General features: G+C 36.9%; 1 protein-coding gene across 1 annotated transcript; it reads left to right on the plus strand.

The window, feature by feature from the left end:
- Positions 1–2,632: 2,632 nt before the first annotated feature.
- Positions 2,633–13,373, plus strand: LOC149931606 (uncharacterized). Its single transcript, XM_090158012.1, has 3 exons — positions 2,633–3,428; positions 3,505–4,041; positions 13,300–13,373. The coding sequence occupies exons 1-3, from the start codon at positions 2,633–2,635 to the stop codon at positions 13,371–13,373; spliced, it is 1,407 nt and encodes a 468-aa protein (XP_090014138.1).
- The last annotated feature ends 6,956 nt before the right edge of the window (positions 13,374–20,329 follow it).

The raw sequence follows: 20,329 nt of genomic DNA on the forward strand, positions 1-20,329 counted from the left end.
CGTAGATGTCATTAAAATTAAATACATTTACATCATAATTTTAAAAACTTACTATATCATATTTTAAAATTTCATAGGAAATTACGGGATCTTTCGTTAGCACTAAATTTAAGTAAAATTTTAAGACTAGAAGTAAGATTAAAATGAAGTTTCGTTTTAATTAACTAATATTATTAGCTAATTTAATCCCGGATGGGGCCAGTCGCCTTAATTACTGGGAACTTGGAAACGACTAATTACGATTAAATTTAAGTTAAATATATAGCTCTGGGCAAGGTTTTGGGTGTATTAAGATTATATTTGATTAAATCACGATTTAATGTAAATCATGGTATGCTATGTATAATTTAACGAAATTAATAACACAATTATTCTGCTTTTACCTGTCTAATGAATTTCACTTTAGTTTTATTACCAAATATGCTATTTGGCTCAACATCCGCATATTCTTCAAAATCTTCATCGTATACCTGTCCGAAATTTGAAAGTTTAAAGAAGAATTTTATTAACGTTTAAAGTAAGACTGGGCGTAAAATAAAAAGGAATAATACCTCATAGCGTTCTTTATGGAATATCCATAACAAATTTAGCAAGAATCCACCAAAATGCCTGAGGTTCTATTCCCTTTAAATACGCATTTTTTTAATAAGAAAATTTAAACACATACCTGATGAATGAAATCTGGACCACTGATATCTTTTAAAGTAGCATCATTATTTAGTTTCTCCAAAAAAGATGCGTAGGTATTGTCTTTCACGTTCACTTTTCTTCTGCTTTCCCCGAAACACAACAACAAAACAACGCTAGTATCTTCCATTTCAAGTTAAAAATGTTTTATATAGTTTTGTTCTTCTACCTAATTCAAAATAATTTGAAGGTCAACTCCCGTGAGTTACTACGGTAAAACTGAAAAAAAAATTAATTATTATATTCAATGTGGCGGGAAACCATTAGCACGGCCTTTCTAAATTTGGCCTAAAAGGTCGCTTAAAAATTTGGCTGACTCAGTGGCCGTCTCATCATGGAAGAAGTAGAGAAGGAACGGCGGCCTCATGTTAAAAAACCTGTCACAAAAACCTTTAGAAATTCCCCTATTTGTTCATTCCCCCCATACTTTTACCGGGCATCAAGTTTCGTTTGCGCAACCCTCACGCGCATCCTACCTTATGTTATTGGTCTGAATGTCCGTATTCAATGCTCTTTAGTAAGTTACAACTTATTTGTTTGGTCATCTACTGCGTACAGTTTTTAAAATTTTAACGGATATTTTTTTCATGTGTAAGGCTTAGGTAGTTTGGGGTAAATTAAATTGCTGATTGAACTTTTAATTATAATGGTTCTTATATTGGGTTACGGAATGTTAAAAATGAAACGTTCTTCATATAAGGTTCTTTGTAAATCTTACTGCTATTTTTAAAACCCGTGTAACAACATTTTGTGTAGTTTACCATTGTAGATAATTATTTATAAGCTAAACTTAAAACTATTTAAAAAAATGTAAATCAATTAGGCCTTTGCGCTTGTGAAGATCAACACAAACACACGTAAGACACTCTTTTTTGCGGTCTTTTCGACCCCTCCTTTTGGCCGCCCGCTAGTCGGCCACTACCTGGAACCACCGGTGGGGGGGTCTAGGCTCGGGTCTTTGGTCCCAGGATATGGGGGTTAAGGGGGGTAAACTCAACATAAACGCGCCCAGCAAAATTCCCCAAAAAAGTGTCGCTGACTAGACTCCGCTTCGTGACGTGGTGCGCGTCGAAGAATGCGCATTAAGGAGTGAGTGCCCTAACCAAAGGGGGTTGAAATGGGGGAAGACAACAACATTTTCGGTACAGGCTTTCCTATTCTGGCCGCCGTTCCTTCTATACTTCTTCCATGGTCTCATCACAACGAAAGTCTAAATTCCAACTCTTTTAAAAAAGGGGTTCAAAGTTGAAACACGGACAGTCAATCGGCAAAGAATATATATGCTTTGCTAAATAGAATGGCGTGTTCAATGGCACAACTTGCATAGGATAGCAGACACGGGTCAAAATATTTCCCGCGCTTCATCAGTGCTACTAGTGGGGCCTCTAACGGCTGTCCAAAGGCTTCTTCCGTGTTTCGAAAGTGGTAGTAGTTTTTTTGTTTGACGACCCCTGTCTAGTAAGCGAACCATATATATAGTCTTTGGTCAATCGGAGAGGGCTAGTAAGAACCTTGGGGCTAGCCTTCCACTGTACACTTTTTTCGCCAGCGGCTCGGCAGGAGGATTTGTACCACGTGATCCTAAAATTCACATGGGCGAACGTTATTTTAGAAATTTGGTTTTTCCCACAATCTTGGAGAAATGAAACCAGAATGACTTGGGCCCGCTACTACTAGCGGGACCCCAGGGGGTGTGGGGGGGGGGGAAATAAATCCAGGTCCTACGAGCATTGAAGATTTTCACCATATAGCCAATAAATTTACTACGATTTTCACCCTGCTTTATTTTCAAGTTTTCTCTTTATCCGAGAAAGAAAGGGCTTTTAGTACTTTTTGTTGACCTTAGAAAGTTGTAATATTTACAAAAATTAAGTAGGATATTTTCCAAAAAAATGGTATGATATATTGTAATAGTTTAATTTAGGAAAACTAGCTTTTAAAAGTTATGGCGGCATCGGGATTATACAGCTGTGTTAAATGCACATTTTTCGCCAAGAAGTTCACTACACTTTTAACTCACATGCAAAACAAACACTCTCATGACGCAAACTTTAGTACTGTGTGCGGACTTGAAAATTGCGGAAGATCTTTTAAAAATATCAAGTCTTATCTACGTCACGTAAGATATAAACACAAAAAATTGGTTTTTAATGCACCTGGTGAGTTACGAAATCTGCCCGCGGAAATACCACCTGAAGAGGATAATGAAATCAATATGGAACATTCCGGTGAACTCGTAATAATGGATGAGCCAGAACTAACAAGAAACGAAAGCCATTTGAAACCTCCAGAAATTCGCGAAACTTTAATGAAAATTATTCTGAAATATCGAGAATTGCATCATCTTCCAAGAACCGTAGTTGAAGGATTAACTAATGATATCCTGGTGTTTTGTGAACATATTATTTCCGTGAATAAGGAAAATGTATTGAGTGTAATACAATCCAAAAATCTAAATATTGAAAAAAGTGAATTATTTTCAAAAAATACCGAGGTCGGAAACGCCTTCGAAAGCATAAATTCGAACTATAAAGTAAACGCGCTTTGCAAATCTGATTATGGATTAATTGAGCCCATACAATACACGTTTACGGAAACTTTAACCAACGCCAAACAAAGTTACTTTCATTACGTTCCAGTTATTAAAGTAATTGAGAAACTTTACTCTTTGGAAAATCAATTATTTAAGCACGAAGATTTTAAAAATATACCTCATCAATGTATAGGCCATTTTCTTCAAGGTACTGTCGCGAAGCAAATTATAAAAAAAAAACCCTAACTTTAACGAAAATACACTTCAGTTGCAAATTTATATAGACGAATTTGAAATTGTTAATCCACCTGGATCTAAACGTGGCAAGCACAAAGTACTGGGTTGTTATTTTTCAGTCCTCAACTTGCACCCAAAATACCGCTCCAAGTTAAGCGATATCAACCTGGTATTTCTGGCAAAGTCAAAAGACGTTTTTGAACAACTGATTTTTGATCTAAATTTAATGGCTCGAGATGGAATAACTATTGAAAGTCATCTCATGTATTTGACTGCCACTGTTTCAATTTTTACTGGGGATAACCTTGGACTAGCCAAACTCGCCGGAATTAACGCGTGTTTTAGTTCTGGCAAAATATCCAGATTTTGTATGATATCAAAAACCGACATTTCAACTAAAACAAAAGAAACCGACTTGCAATTAAGGACGTTAGCTCGTCATCTATACCATCTGGAAAGCATCGCTAGGGTTCCGAGTGAACAGTCAATTTATGGAGTTCGATTTGAAAGTCCACTTATGAAAATCTCAGGTTTTGATTTAACCCAGCAATTACCACCAGACCCGATGCATGACTTAAAAGAAGGTATTATGCCAAGCATTTTAAAGTGCATATTTAAATACATGTTTATTAACTTTGATTTAAATCTATCTAAGCTTAATGATATAATAAAAACTTTCCGATTTGGAAGAACAGAAACTAGTAGACCCGAAACACAAATTCGGTTGGCAATAATGGGTGATGGCCACTTGAAAGGCTCCGCAAGTGAGATCTTTTGTTTATTTCGACTTCTCCCTTTCCTTTTTTTCAAATATCTACCTGAGCCGAACGATTTGCATTGGGATATTTATCTTAAGCTCAGAGAAATTGTCGACTATATATACGCATCGCACTTACATATTTATTTTATAACAAAACTGCAAGATCTAATAGACTGTACAAGTTCCCACATCCAAAACTAAAATATTTTAATTAATTAAAATTTATACCTAAAATAGATAGGACAATCAAAATATTCTATTAAAAACAGAACAATTATTATACAATGAAAGTTAAACAAAATCAAGTGTGCAAATGTCCCCACATATGGATATCTAGGACTGTGTAAGTCCCCACATCCGAAAATCAACATTTTATTTTAAATATACACACGCTCATAATTAACGCGAGAATTGAAAGAAGGCTTTGAAATTTGTCAAATTTCAACTTGTAATAATTTATTATCATTTTGGTGATACATCGAAAACATACTTTTCACACTTTCGATTCAGAAATATCGAGAATTATCTATAATACTCGAAAAATATCGGAACTACTCGAGCCATATCAGAACTACTCGAGAAATATAGGAAATACTCGAGAAATATCGGAAATACTAAAAAATGTCGGAAATACTCAATAAATATCTGAAATATTTGGAAATTGGGAATCAGAAATCGGTTGTAAAATATTTATCGAAGTGGTTACCCCCTCTTGGTGTTCTGCCCCTAGGATAAACCCATATAAAATATCAACGTATATCAGATAAGTATAAAATCAGCACTAGGAGGGGTTACATTAAAAATTGCGCCTAAAACACACTATTGGTCCTATGACACAAAACAAAATATTTTTAGAAGCCCAAAGGTTTATTGTGCATAAATTGTTGCATTACGAAATTTTAAAATGTAACTGAAGTTATATTAAATTCCCATTTATCGAATTTAACTAAGGTGGGGCTAAATTAAAACTACTGCTTTTCCCCATATAACGCCACTGTAACCTCGCTAAAAACCTTAACAACCTTAATCCTACTATTCATAAAACCGTTGAGATTTTGTTTCTACGATAAGTAGTTATTTGTAAATAAAATAAAAAATAGGGGCGTGTCTACTTCCACCCCCTTCCGCCCTCCTATCAGCGATTTTCCAGCTTGTTAACATTTTTCCTTAATCACGAGGGTCGATTTAATATGATCGTAAAAAAATCGCTTTTTACACGCAATGCAAGCGGCATCACAATTCAAACCCCCTAAAAGTCGTAGCTCTTATTTACACGTAAGTATAACATCTAAGATCGTTTAGGCTTAATTAAAAGAAACCCACGACTTATAATGAAGGCGAAGCGCTACCGCTAAGTACGGTGGAAAACCCACATAGGAAGGCAAAGAAATCAGCGAGACCCTACCACCTCGGCTAAGCTAACGAAGTTGAGTGTGAATATAGTATACATATTTTAAACGAAGAGAAACGGGAATCCTGCTAAGCTTTTTCTGTGCAGACACGATGCTCCCGTGAACCTCTCCCTAGCGGAGTAAAAAACAAATACCGTTTTATCCCTTTCAAAACAGCAACCCCCCCCCCCCAAAAAAACCCCTTTATTTGTTACATTTAGTTTAGACATTACAGTCGGTATATACAAAATGCAATATTAACATAATAAACATCGGATGTCAGTTAATGATAGTTTGTCGCGGGCTGATTCAAAGTGATTCTTAAGCTTGTAAAAAAGCGACACACAACTTTGAAACGTGCGAACGTTTTCATGCGCGACAAAAAAATTGACATTATGAAGCGCGAAAAAACCTTTTGCACGTTTTAAAGCTGAGTGTCGCTTTTTGACGCATGTTGGTGAACACCAAGCTTAAACCAGAAAATCTTCGAAAAACTATTCATTATATACGAACCGAAACTCGTTTTCGTCTCAAATCCGACCCAAAAATTAAGTTTATAATCTGTTCCGATTTAACTCGCGGAGAGTTGTCAGTCCATGTTATTTAATGATGTATATGGTCATTGCCGAGACAGTTTAATTTAAAAAAAATATTATTGGGAGAATAGAAATGTCATGCTTAAATATTTGGCGAGGCCGGCGAAGAATCTCTGTCCCCGCGACGAGAACCACAATTCTCAGCCCAAAATTTATTTAAACGACCTTGATAGGAAAAACGCCTGATGGCAAAGTCCATTTTACCTATCTCAGGGAGGATACGTTTTATTAGGTCGTGGCGCGAGAAGGGATTCACGCCAATTAGAAGCCCGAACCAGTTGTAGATACTTATTATTTGAAGGGTTAATTTTATCATCGTGTAAATTTCTATCCACATTTTTATCACACAAATCAGGCCCTGCTCAAGACAAACTTTTGAGGGGGGGGGGGGAGGTTGAAGGGTTTTTGAAAAAAATGTAAAGAAAAACAACTTAGAATCCCTCGTGGTAAACATCAACTGCTTTGACGGGGTTGGAATTTTATAGGGGTTTAGTTTTATTTAAACAAATTGAATTGATTGTAGTAATCGTTCCGTCATATTATTCCTTTTGATATTGCTGTTAATTATTGTTTACAAAACAAATGTGTGGCGATAAAACAGCCCACTGAACAAGGCCTAAATTGAGGTAAATCCACAATCAAGCCTATCGAGATCGAAACGCAACGAAAATTCAATAGCACCGTACGGTATTTCCCCCAAAGCAAACCCAAATAGCTGCCTAGGGGCCCAACCGTGGGAGTCCAGTGGCGTAAATAGCGTCCCCCGCAGACCCCGTGGGCCCCGAGAACTAGGGGCTCCGAAAAGTTTATGATTAAGGAAAAATAGGCCCCCGAGTCGTTGTCCGCGGGGGGCCCCGGAGTTCCTAGTTGGACGGGCCATCTAGTAACCGTAATTACCGAATAACGACGGCATGAATCTATAATAGCAATCGTAATTTAAATTTGATAAATTATAGGTCATATTTTCTTTACAAAGTGTATTTATATTTTGTTGACACTTTACTATATTTCTCAAGGAGGGCCCAGGGTCTATAAGTTCTAATTTTATTATAAGGTGTGACACAATATCCAACGGAAGGAGACGTGCTTCCGAGGTTGTATTTCAGCTGCTATAGCTCCTTTTATATTTTATTTTGGCGTGATTTTGAGTTTTTGGAAGAGCTTCCGGGATTTCGGGAACGATTGCGAGATTTTACGAAGCGATTCCGAAATTTTGGAAGCACTTTCTAGATGTTGGAAGCGTTTCCGGAAGTGTTTTTGCGATTTTCAAAACCGTAAAATCAATTGTAGAGGTTTTGTAATTTTGAAGTTGATTTCAAGACGGTCGTTTCAAGATATCAACAATCAACTTTACAATTAGTGGGGATTTTGGCGCATGTCGGACCATTAGGATAAAAACTGTTTTTGCGGCTACTTAGTTTTAACTTTTTAAAAAAAAAAATTCCTAACAATTAGGCTTTCAGATTACATAGAGCCACGAAGCGGGAAACGCAAGATGCTCATAAACTGCTTTATTTAAGTCTACTAAGCGGACGATTTACCATAATAAAAATACAAAGCGACTGCTAAGCAAATGAAAATCCAGCAGTTTATTAGCTTCTCATGTTTACCGCTACGTGGCTCTATGTAAACTGAAAAGACTAATTAAAGTTAGAAAACGAAATACGTTTTGGTGTATATTAAAAGTTACCAATAAATAGCGGGAACCGAGAGGGAAACAATTAGCTGAAAAAGTGTACACCAATTTATTATTTTCGTTAGATTAAACCGGATTAAAGAAAAAATACAGATTATCCAATAATCTTTGAAATATACATTTTTATTATAGTATTATTATAGATTCAATGGGATGACGTGGATTAAGACGCCACTTTTTTAAAATTTACGAATATTACATTTTTTTAAGTAAGAAATTCGGGTACTACACGTAGTAATAAATTAAATTAAACTGGGACTATTTAGTAAATTACAGTTGTTAAACTAGGATTATATAGTGTTACATTTGTTTAACTGGGATTATTTAGTATTACAGTTGTTAAACGGGGATTATTTAGTAATACAGTTGTTAAACAAGGATAATTAATTATTAAACTTTCCAAAGAGGTAAAGGGGCGCATTCGTTGATATCATGAGTAACATAACAAACATACGTATGACACTATCTAGTTAGCCAATATAATTTCTGTTGATAGTTATTTTTTGCCAATGACAACGTAAATAATTATGTAGCTTAAGACTAAAAACTCTGAGCTAACTTCTTCAGTGCTCCTAGTATTTGGCCAAAGCTCGGAAAGACTGCACCCGGAAATCGCTGCCGGCAGTCTTTCAACGGGCCAGCCAAGACCAGTCGAGATGGTGTATACTGACCGTTTCAAAGCTAGATAATGTTTTCGGTCTGCAACGGGGCCTTGAAAAAACAAGATCAATACAAGGGCCTAAAAGGAATTCCGAAAATATCTACGGTCCGCTACGATGCCCAATGATCAGTAGGGCCCGATATACATTAAGACACGGCGATTACTAGGGCCCGAAGATTACTAAGGGCCGATGATTACAAAGACCCGAAGATTACTAGGACCCAACGATTACTAGGGATCTGATGATAACTAAGGCTAGACGATTACCAGGGCCTGAGGATTACTATGACCCGACTAGTACCAGGCCCCACTATTGCCATGGTTCGATGATTACTAGGGCCACACTAATACCATGGTTCGATGATGACCAGAGCGTTGCCCATATGAATATGCGAGGATTGGTTATACAACGACCGTGTCTGTCTGTGGGTGGGTCTGTGGGTCTGTCTGTCTGTCAGGACTGCGAACGCGTTCGCATTTTCGGTGCAAAGTGTAATCACTGCGTACGCAGTTTCTCAAAGGGTTGGCAAAACCACCGGGTGACGGTGAGCGTTAACGGATGCATTTGCGGTTTGGTTTGGATGGTGTTTTTTCGCTCACCGTCGTAACGGTTTGGTGTATTACGTTTTTGTAATGTTTATGCGTAGGTTGTGAGTGTTGAATTTGTTGTGCTTGTGTTCTGATGGTTGTGCATGTTGAGTCTGTTGTGTTTATATGGGCGTTTTCTCTCCAACTTCTTCTTAATGACTTTGGGACGGACCGAGTGCTGAGTGTAATGCTACCTCTCAACGTCCAATGGCAGGGTTTCCACCAGTTGTACACGGTATTCGTCTTAGTATCAATTTGCGATCGCATCGGGCGGGATTTGAACCCGAGACCTCCTGATTGACAGGCGGACGTTCTACCACAGAACCACCGACACTTGTTACGCCTTATTGAAAATTAGACCTTCAGCTTTATCGGAAGCGTATTTAATAGAGTAGGAAATTTTGGTTTAATTGAAATAGAATTGAAATTGAAATTATTGCATCGAAGAAATTCTAATTTAGCGTTTCTCTATTGATTAAAAACAAATGCGCCACCCAGGTTTCGAACCCAGACCATTCGGCTTGGCAGTCGAGCGCTCTACCACAGAACCACCGATAGCTGCTTAGATTCACTGAAATTAAGACAGGCATCGTAAGCATAATAGGTAATAAAGTCTTTTTTTATTAATGAATTTATGAAGGCCTAATCTGGTATTTTTTAAAGGTTAAATCTTGTTTTAGCGCAGTTCAGCCGAGATTAGAGGGTTAAAGGGTAGACCCTGTGGGTGGTCCACTTTCTTAACGACCTATATATAGTTCTGTTAATTCAAAGGAGATAATTTAACGTTAATTGCTTTAAGAGCTGGCGGTTTGTCAAGTGGCTCTCTGTGCTTTGTTGATGGTAAGGTTTTTGCTTCTTGTAAATACATTTGGTGTGGATATTTGGATATCTACGATTTCTAACGCAGTCAATGATTTCTTGGGTGTGCGAGTCATTATATGATATTGGAAATTGGACGGCATTGGTCTTTTTCATGTGGTATGCGTCACAACGTCAACAGGAAGTGAACGAGTCGTCCACTACCAGATATCTACGGTATCTTCATCAAGGGCGAGTGTTGAAATAAAATGAGCGTTAAAGATGCGGCAAGTATTTCGTAAGCGAGTAATTCCAAAAAGCCTCTGTAGATATTTCTTTCATTAAAATTTGCTTCGTATTATATTTAACTGATAAACTTGTTCTTTAAAAGGGTTTAATTCAATTGTGCATTGTTATAGTACGTCTAACTTACTGTTGTAACTACTTAACTTATGATATTCTGAATAAATTAAAATTGGTCGTTTCGTCTCAATTATTTTAATTATAATTAAAATTTTATACCGGGCGGGATAGAAATGGGTTAATATTTTTAACAAATAACTCTAAATTGCGGAGATATATCTTTAAGGGTTATCTCGAGAAATTAATACCACTAGGGACAATTCTTCCGAGGAGAGGTATATTTTGGCTTGCCAACTTGTTGTTTAAGCTTTATACCAAAATACCAAGGCCCGTATTTCAAGAAGTTAATAATTAAAAATTGATATTAAATAATCCTGTAACGCGAGCATCATTTCAAAGCTTATTTTTGGAGTAGGAATGAAATTTTGTTAAACTTTCATTGTATAATAATTGTTCTGTTTTTAATAGAATATTTTGATTGTCCTATCTATTTTAGGTATAAATTTAAATTAATTCAAATATTTTAGTTTTGGATGTGGGAACTTGTACCGTCTTTTCAACGTATTTCTGTGGACCAAATTATTTTACACATTCTTATTTAAAACGTTCTAAGGTTGATAGCCGACCTACAAAGTTTTAAATCGAAAGTGCGAAAAGAATGTTTTCGATGTATCACCAAAATGATTATAAATTATTACAAGTTGAAATTTGACAAATTTCAAAGCCTTCTTTCAATTCTCGCGTTAATTATGAGCGTGTGTATATTTAAAATAAAATGTTAATTTTCGGATGTAGGGACTTACACAGTCCTAGATATCCATATGTGGGGACTTTTTCACACTTTAATGAAATTTTGTTAAACTTCCATTGTATAATAATTGTTCTGTTTTTAAAAGAATATTTTGATTGTCCTATATATTTTTGGTATAAATTTTAATTAAATTATAGAAAATCATATTTAAACAGGATTGAAATTTTTGCATGTGCGTACCTCCATGATCATTTTATCCAACAATCGGAACATTTAAAAACACACACTTTCGATTAGAGACGATACATAAAACAATAAGATATTCGTAGCCAATTTAAAATTTGTGTTTGAAAAATATTTTCGGTAAAGTGAGGACTTTCACAATCTTCATAACTGATATGTTGGGACTTTTACACACATCTTTATGGTTATATCGTAAATATTTCTAATTGTATTGTTTTCAATTTTATTGTTTAAGTTTGCTTTTGTTTCATCGATTTTGGTGTAAAAATAAGTTTACACTCGGATATCATTTTTGTGTGTGGGGACCTCCATGACATGAATATCTTGCTGCTTGAAATCTACCTCGACAGCAGTAGTAACACCATATGATAGTATTTCAAGTTTAAGACACGAAAGTTGAATATTTTAGATTTGTACACAATGCTAAAAATAATCACCCTGTATTTACATAAATATAAATACAAATGTTATTTATTGAAACTGCCCACGACAACAGTCAAGGCATAATGAGATAGTACACCAAATTCTAAACGCCTTATATTGTAGATTTGTACGATAATATAAAAGTAATCACCCGGTATGTACGAAAAATATGACTGTTGATGCTTGAAATCTACCTCCATGAGATAGTACTCCTAGTTTAAGACACGTAAGTTGAACATTGTAGATTGTTTCGTGAATTTAAATAATAAACACCCTGTACTTCTAAGAATTACGAATGATGTTTATTTAAACCGCCTACTACAACATTATAACAAATATTCAAACAACCACCCTTTATTTTCCGGAAATATGGCAATGGGATTCTTGACGTTTTACGCGTAGAAATGTTCATTATTTATTTATATAAGGGGACATTATATGTGGGGACATTCATCTTTATATGTGGTGATCTAATATTCTACCCCCAGCTATCCATGGCCAATGTAATTAAAATTGATTTTTGGGTCCAAAGATATACAGTGAGAAGACGAACGAGAATGGTTTCGTAGGCCTGGGGACATCGGTCGATTGTAACTGCTAGCGACATCTATGATATCAGTGTATATTCCGAAGTCCCCTCATTTCAATCAAAGTTACCTACCACGTCGGAAGTGGGGACTTTTTGAAATTTTTTTAACTAACAGTAGGGGGGCTAACTAACTAATTTTATCTATTATTGTAAGTGGGGACCTAAAAATGTACCCACTTAAAGAGAAGTCCCCACTTCGTGGGTGAAAAGACTGCCTATCGCCCCACATCTCAATCATGTGCGAACTCACCCACACACACATACACACACAGAGACACGATGATTGTAAAACCAGTCCTAGGGGACCATGTCCCCCCGGAGGGGTAAAAAGAAACAAGATACACGTCGTTCGACATTTATACCGATATTCAAATTAGAAAACCTTTTATTAATTGCCGTGGTATGTTTTTATTACTTAATATATTGCATAAAGATAACATTTTAAATTGAGTACGTTAATGTCATTTTCAATGCTCACGCGTTCGAAAGTCATAGATTAATATTTTACGGAAAATTTGTGACCTTTTATTCTTTTTTCAATTTTTATTAGCTTTTAGAATTTTCTCGATTCATTCCTCAAGTTTCACTAGTTTCTTTAATAAAATCTTGCATGGTTTCATCTTTTTTACCAAAATGCCCTTTAAAAGTTTATATAAAAATGTTCCTATTAACTATTATCTTAAACGACCTAAAAATAATTTTTTTTGTTAAATAAAAAATGAAACTATCATAGAATATATATTTATATTTTTGTTATTTAACAAAATACAGATATATTTTATATATATTTAGTCAAATCATCACTTCAAAGAATTGTAACTTTAATAATCACTGAAAACAGTTGCATCACGCACTTGCGCATTTATTTTGATCTCTGGGTCAGTTTATGTCATCGATTCATATTAAACCTCAAGCTCTTTAAACGCCTTTTACGTAAATATCTCTAAAGTAAAGTAAATTTATATTAATTTTATTTCACGCAGATAATTTGTACGCCATTAGTGATAAAGTGCCATTGCCTAAAATTTATTTAGCACAGAGTGGTTTCGTAGATTAGGATGATTTCACAGTGATTTGCGAAATATTTATTTGGATTAAAAATGCTGTTATTTTAAAGGGTAATTTAGCTTTTTTAAAATGATAATACGAAAATCATCTGCAAACACACGAAGTTACTGTAACTTGTTAACTTTTCCATTTTAAATAAATTGTTAAAACAACACTTAAGGGTCCGCGAAAAATAAGAAATAACGTCTTTGGATGAATTTCGATAAAGAAAAGGTGCATCCAAACAAATTTCGACGCAGAACCACAAATTACTTACTATGACAATGGACTTATTAATGGCAGGGATGGTGCAGGTCTATTACATTTTCCTATAAAGACCTCAAAGTCAAAAGTGTTAACGTGATCAGCAGCGTTGCCATTCAAATATTTTTTTGTTTGTGGTGATTATACCATCATGAACCTTAAATTGATTTTAGAAATTTCGCCATCTGTCGAGAAACGTTTTTCAAGGTTTTAGCTGTTGCTATTTGAATTTTTGGTTTGTTGTTAAATGGTAAGCCCTAAACGTGTCTCATTAACAACATTGTTATAACGTCAAATAAATATAATTATGGCGAATGTTTTAAGTTAAAGTTAACTGCCTGTAGGTGAAAATGAGAGTTCTTAAGTTCGCTTATTGCAAAACAAAAGGTCAAAGACCCATCACTTTTAGACAGCGGATAGTAATATATACAGTGGAAAAATATGTACAGGAGTAGAGGAACATTATACCACGGAGGGTAAAGGCAATACACATTAATTAATCATAAAGTCCTAGGAGCACAGTAAGTTCTTAACGGAACTGTTTGGGGTTCAGCAGTGACTTTAGAAAGTCCGGGAGGGAGGTCCAGTCACGTATTGAAGAAGGGAGGAAGGAGTGCCGTCGAACAGAGATGCGAAAACCAGGGAGGATGAGGGCCGCGGATTTAGTACCTCGTGGTTTACGACGCCAAGACGAAATGGCAGACGTAAGAGGAGTGAGGGCGCCGTTTGAGCGGTGAACAATACAGTTGACTAGTATGAGGCTCTTGACACGGCGGCGATCGGAGAGAGAGTCCCACCGGAAGTTTTTCATGACACGAGTCATGCTGGTACTCCAGGAAAAGCCGATGCTGGCAACAAAACGGAGGGATTTTCGTTCAATGGTTTCAATGGAGTGCATGCCACTGGCGGTGTGAGGGGACCAGACCGCGGAGCATGTGGTCAGAAATTTATATACCGGTGCTCCAAGCGAATCAAAAAGCCTACTACACCGGTGGTCTCATTAGAATGCCCTACGCCAGCGTCCACAAGCCCGGACAGGTGACAAAACCAGCATGGGTCGCACCCTCGACGCAAGCCACTCATCCAGACAAAAGGCGCAACAATGGGACGACCAGCCCGCTACGTCGCGCACAGCTGTGGGATAGAGAGTGGATGCTCTAGCCCCTAACTGACCGAAGTCGGAGGTGAAGATAGGACCATTTGATCAGAGCTAACATATCCCAGTGTGCCACCGCCCTTGAGGGTTACAAGAGCCGGACCCCGACTCCCCGGTAAAGCCACCAGTTATTGCACACCCTGACCCATTAAGGGCCCCAGACCGCGGAGCAGTATTCAAAAATGGGGAGGACATACGTTTTGATGGCTAGGGTTTTTTTTCTGGAAGGCGCAATGGGAGAGATGACGTCGGACGAAGCCGAGGAGACAGCCGAGATGTGAGGTTTCCAATCGAGGGTGCAAGTTATGGTTACCCCAAGATATTTTTGTCATATGACAGCTTTAAGCTCAGTATCGCCAAGAGTATAGCTGGGAGAATGGGCTGGTTGGCCCGATCGATGGATGGAGAGGACAGAGCATTTGGCATCTTGGAGGGTGCTGACATCTTTGGAGGTGTAGATGGTCCGAGAGAGCGTTACATCGTCGGCGAATATATACAGCTGGGAAATGATGATATCCCCTATGTCGTTGATGAAAATGACGAACAAGAGGGGGCCAAGTACGGAGCCCTGGGGGACAACGGAGGCCGCCGGAAGCCAATCAGACGCAGCCCCTGGAATTACCACTCGAAAACGCCTATTTTCCAGGTAGGTGGACAGCCAAAGCAGGGTGTTGCCACGGATTCCATAGGAGTGGAGCTTGTTTTTTGGGAGTTCATGAGAGACAGAGTCGAAGGCTTTACGGAAATCCCGGAAGATAATGTCGTCTCGGCCAGTCTGTTGAGTTTCCGTACTAAAGCCGCTACGGAAGCCGTGTTCATCGGTCTTGAGAACTAGGAGAGTAGCGCAATCGGGCGATATTCGGATGGATCAGTTTTATCTCCCCCTTTGGGAACTGGGGTCACATTTGCGGATCGCCAATCGTCCGGGATACTCCCCGAGTCATAAGAGAGTTGGAAGAGCTGCGTCAAGGGAGCAGCCAGAGCCACGGCACAGTTTTTCAAAACGTTGGCTGGAATATCATCAGGGCCCGCAGCTTTTGAGGGTTTGCCTTTCTGCAGCAGACTTTGCACACCCTGTATTGTGTTAATAATTGGAGGCATCACCGGGGCTCGGGAGGATATAAGAGGAACCGTTTCAAAGGTGTGAACTGGAAATGTGCTTTGGAAGGTATTGGCTATGGTACTCTTTTGGCATCTGAACTAAAGGACATTTCTACAAGATTCCCACTATCATTTTATAAAGCTATGATTAATCTTTGGCAATTTTCAAACCAGATTGCGGCATTGCAATCACCTTTTTAAAAAAACTGGTCTTTGAGAAATTAATAGTTCTAGACGTGCTTGAATGCGCTATTTATATACAGTATTTGAAAAACTTTTAACCGAAGTCTTTCAAAGATATTCAAATTCGAGGAAAATCAGTTTCTAGGCATATTAAACTCGACAATATTTTCTAACACTTTGATAACCCTGACACATAACTTCACTTCCGGTAAACCAATACCCATACTTAAAAGGATAATGATCGAATTACTATAAATTGTAATTATAATAAATAATTATTATCAGTTAGCCTAATACCCAAGGAACCACCTTAGGTCCAAGTCATCGAGCGACTTTTAATGCCTTTAACAGATGGCCGGTTTACAATGCGTTGGAGGGTGGTGGCCAGATAGTGAGATTTGGTCCGAGAGCAATTTTTTTAACGCTTTCAAATGGTCGTATTTCTCAATTCATTTAAAATTGTCTATTTTGACGCTAGAAATAAATCTAAGTATACACTATCGTTCAACGATTTTTCCATTTATGAAGATACTATGTAAAAAGCACTGTGAAAGATAAAGAAAAAAGTGCATTTTTAAGTCTGATCTTTAAAAGGAATTAAAAATTTTCGAGTGAAATATATTAAGATTGAGAAAATACTGGTTAAAGCTGCCAAACTATTTTCAAGCCAGTATTTAAGACTTATTGGCTAAACTCCTTTCCGGAAATAATTCATGAAATTCCACTTAAGAAGATCACCTTTGTGAAAGTCAAGATCGCTTTTGGTCGACTCCAGGGTTCGGCCTAACAAAGATTACGACGCTCCTTTTGCAAATCATTGGCAAAAGCCAATTAAAAACTATGTAACGATAATAATCCATTTTATAAAATATTAAATATCTTTTGTTGCATAGTAAAACATTTATACCCAATACCTTTGTTTATACTGAACAATTTCTTTTCAACGCAGTGGTTTGACATTTTTAAATTATTTAATTTTAAATGCGATAATAAATTTTCATTAACTCTGTGTCACCTCAAACCACTCATACGTTAGCAACAAACATTTTCTTTAACAGCAAAATATAAAATGTTTTTATCTTTTGAAAATGGCCAAAAATGATATTCTTTAATCTCTCATTCTTTATGACAGTTGTGGCATATAAAAGGAGAGAGGATAATGAAGTACGCAAGCGTTTATGATGAATGAGGTATATAAATAGGCGTGTGTTAAAAAATGTGTAGCGCGTGAGTATGGAATTTTAATATATCACGTCTAATCTTGAATATCCGACTCCACGCTCCAACTAGAATAAACTTCGGGTTTCGCCAGGCTTTCACTATTGGGGCCTGCGATTATATAATTGCTAAAGTAAATATAAAATGGTGTCTAGGGGTATAAAATAATAAAGGAGTATGAAGGTTGCCAAGAAATATTTAATTTTAAAGATAACTGTTAAAATTATTTAAACGGTCTAATGAAATAAAATCCTATTCTATGGTGCACCAAATTCCCTATCATCTAACTTAAAAACTAAATCTACACAAAATTAAACAATATCCATACGTTAACTAATAACTATAACTTAAAACTATTGACAATTTGTGAACGAACCGATGGTGAAACGTTTATAAACTTCGATGTTCTAGCGTCTTTCCTTGACCGGAGTACGATGACTCCCAATTTAAGTGTTTGACCAAATACAACGCGATCGATGCGATCGCGGTACTCGAAGATATCGAAGGTAACGTCCGGCGGATATTTTACCGCAGAGTTGATGATGATGGTTTACCACTGGGACTGGTGGTAAAAGGTCCTCACAGTCAATGTGGACGAAAAGAGATGAGTCCTCGTTTGCGAATCGGATCTCTACAACGTTACGCAACGGAACATGGTTTGAACTTGCATATGTTCAACTTCAGTTTGTTTTAGATTTATTCTCTTGAATCAACTGTCTTTACATTCCGATTGTCTTCGATTCCAACGATAATAAAAACTGGGCCTTTTCTTCGTATTCTTTTTTTTTAAAGATCAAAAACGAACTCCTCTTTTTAAATTTTACGAGTCACGTGTTTTATTTTTCGAGACACGAGTATCTCGCGTTTCAAGCGCGGACAATTTATTTTAAAAATAAACACAAAAATGCTTGGCAACCTCCAATCGAGAATTTAAAGTCAAAATGGGGAAAATTAAGATATTTTGGAAAGTGTGGCAAATTACCGAAAGTATCATAGTCGAACGGGAATCGACGTATCTGGCCAGATATACGTCGATCACCCGATTAAGTTAAAAACCCAAGCTACTGCCTCCAAGCGACCCGCACTTGGAGACGACTAAATTAGGCCTAACCCAGATGACCATAGAAATTATAATTAGTTAATTGAAATGAAATGAATAAATTTTGAAAATGTCCCAAAATTCCATGTTACAAATGTCAGGTAAGTAAGGTTAGTTTGCGTTTGTGAATGGACACGGTTACTAAGTAAGCGTGTTATGCCGTAAGTCGTAACATTTTGTTAGTCTTAACTTAATTTTGTCTATAATCTGAAGTACCGCGTATCGGTTCAATATAATAATAAAATATATAACAGGACAGGGTTAATAAGCTAGCATGTGTTTATAAATGGACATACTTATTATTTAAGAGTGCATTTCTACAAGAGTGCGAAGGGGATATAAGAATACTCCAAAAATTGAGAGGACTGGTTTCTAGTTAAAAATCTTAAAATTCTGAATTTCTACTTGTTTCCTTGGAAATTTTTATTCATAGATCGCGTTTGAGTTATCTTTTAATTTGGATTGCAATCTTTACTGACGTTACTTAGGGTGGTCGAATCTTACTTAATGAAGACTTGCGTTGCTTCAATAATAAGAACTTGGCCTTTAAATTGGTGCCTTGGTATTAGCGTTGCTGATTTTAATAACCCTTTGAGCTACATCTCTCTTTCCCTAGCTTTGCTCAAAAGGTTTTAATTTTACTGGAATTGGTCCTGTTTTATTTTTTTTCTGCAAATAGAACTTTCGCTTCGGACATTTTAAAGGTGAATAGTTTAGATCAAAGTTAATGAACCTGTTAATTTTTAAACCAAACCTTATTTGCAATACACGAAATGGTTAATTTGATATCATTTTATACCAACACACACTGGGCTCATTTTTTGAATTTTTAAAAAAGCTGGCTTTATAACCATGGCTCTATATTTCTGTGTGTTTTTTATTTTAGTGGATTACTGTTTCATCGTCCGCGAATGGTGTAAATCACCCGCGCATAATCGAGGAGAGAGAGGGCGGGAACGCCAGGCAAGGTCGGTAGCGCCACTTTTCGGTTGAGCGGGTGATTCACGACACCATAAAAATACGCTGACTCCAATTGGCATCATATAACATGAAAGTGGCTGTGTGCAAATTATGTCACGCTATAAATTGACCTGTTCGATGGCCTCATTGTAACTTAGAGAACCCACCTTCAAAGACGTCAAAATACACAAACCTTATATTGTGTATAATTATTTAAGGATAATCAGCTTAGTTGATTCCTCATAATTTACCATCACCATGACAACCCTGACACCTAGTTTAACTTCGGGAGAAGCAATAACCCCACTCGAAATATGTCTCGATGTTAAACTGAAAACGCGGTGAAGTAAATAAAACAATCGTTTAGGATGAAAACGCTAATTTATCGCTCAAAAATCTGAGAACACTTGGATCAAAAGTGTTTCTTCTCAGTTTCTATTGAGCTTTTTAGAGCTGGATTTGAAAATGCAGACAACAAACTCGGTAATGTACTTTAGAAACTTATAAAGTCTCCTTCTCGATTTGGTCTGGGCACGAAAGTTGAGGATTGAGTCGGAATATGTAGGCTTAAAGAAACAAATGAGAAAGTGGGCTGAAATGTTGCCCAGGTATCTCAAAGTTCAATTTTGAAATAAATGAAAGCTCCACTTATTCGCGCAAGTAAATGTATTTAATTTTGTTATTTTAATTACATCTAATAGTGACGCACGGCGTAACACATGTATCGCCAGTTTGATCGCGTCGCTTCTTTGAGAGCGCGAGAGCGCGCGCGTGGAGGAAAAGCGAACACCTCGCAAGGTTGGTAGCGCCGCAATACGCCGAGTGGCGTTATTCGAAACTTTTCTCCGGCTAAACTTGCCATGTAGTTCCCCGAAATCATCGAGCAAGGCTTCGGTGTGTCACCGACAATGTTTTCATTACGGCTTCATGTCTAGTATTTATCTGTAGTTAGAGCTCGGCATTTACTATTCATTATCCACAAATT

This window comes from Leiobunum rupestre, chromosome 9 (genome assembly GCF_980474605.1).
Source record: "Leiobunum rupestre chromosome 9, qqLeiRupe1.1.hap1, whole genome shotgun sequence".
Taxonomy (NCBI): Eukaryota; Metazoa; Arthropoda; class Arachnida; order Opiliones; family Sclerosomatidae; genus Leiobunum; species Leiobunum rupestre.

What these genes read in the sequence shown, in the direction of transcription:
- LOC149931606 (XM_090158012.1), top strand. Translation starts at nt 2,633, where the DNA reads ATGGCGGCATCGGGATTATACAGCTGTGTTAAATGCACATTTTTCGCC. An exon ending in TATAGGCCATTTTCTTCAAG is followed by an intron (nt 3,429 to 3,504) that starts GTACTGTCGCGA and finishes AAATTTATATAG; the next exon opens with ACGAATTTGAAATTGTTAAT. An exon ending in GATGCATGACTTAAAAGAAG is followed by an intron (nt 4,042 to 13,299) that starts GTATTATGCCAA and finishes TATTTCACGCAG; the next exon opens with ATAATTTGTACGCCATTAGT.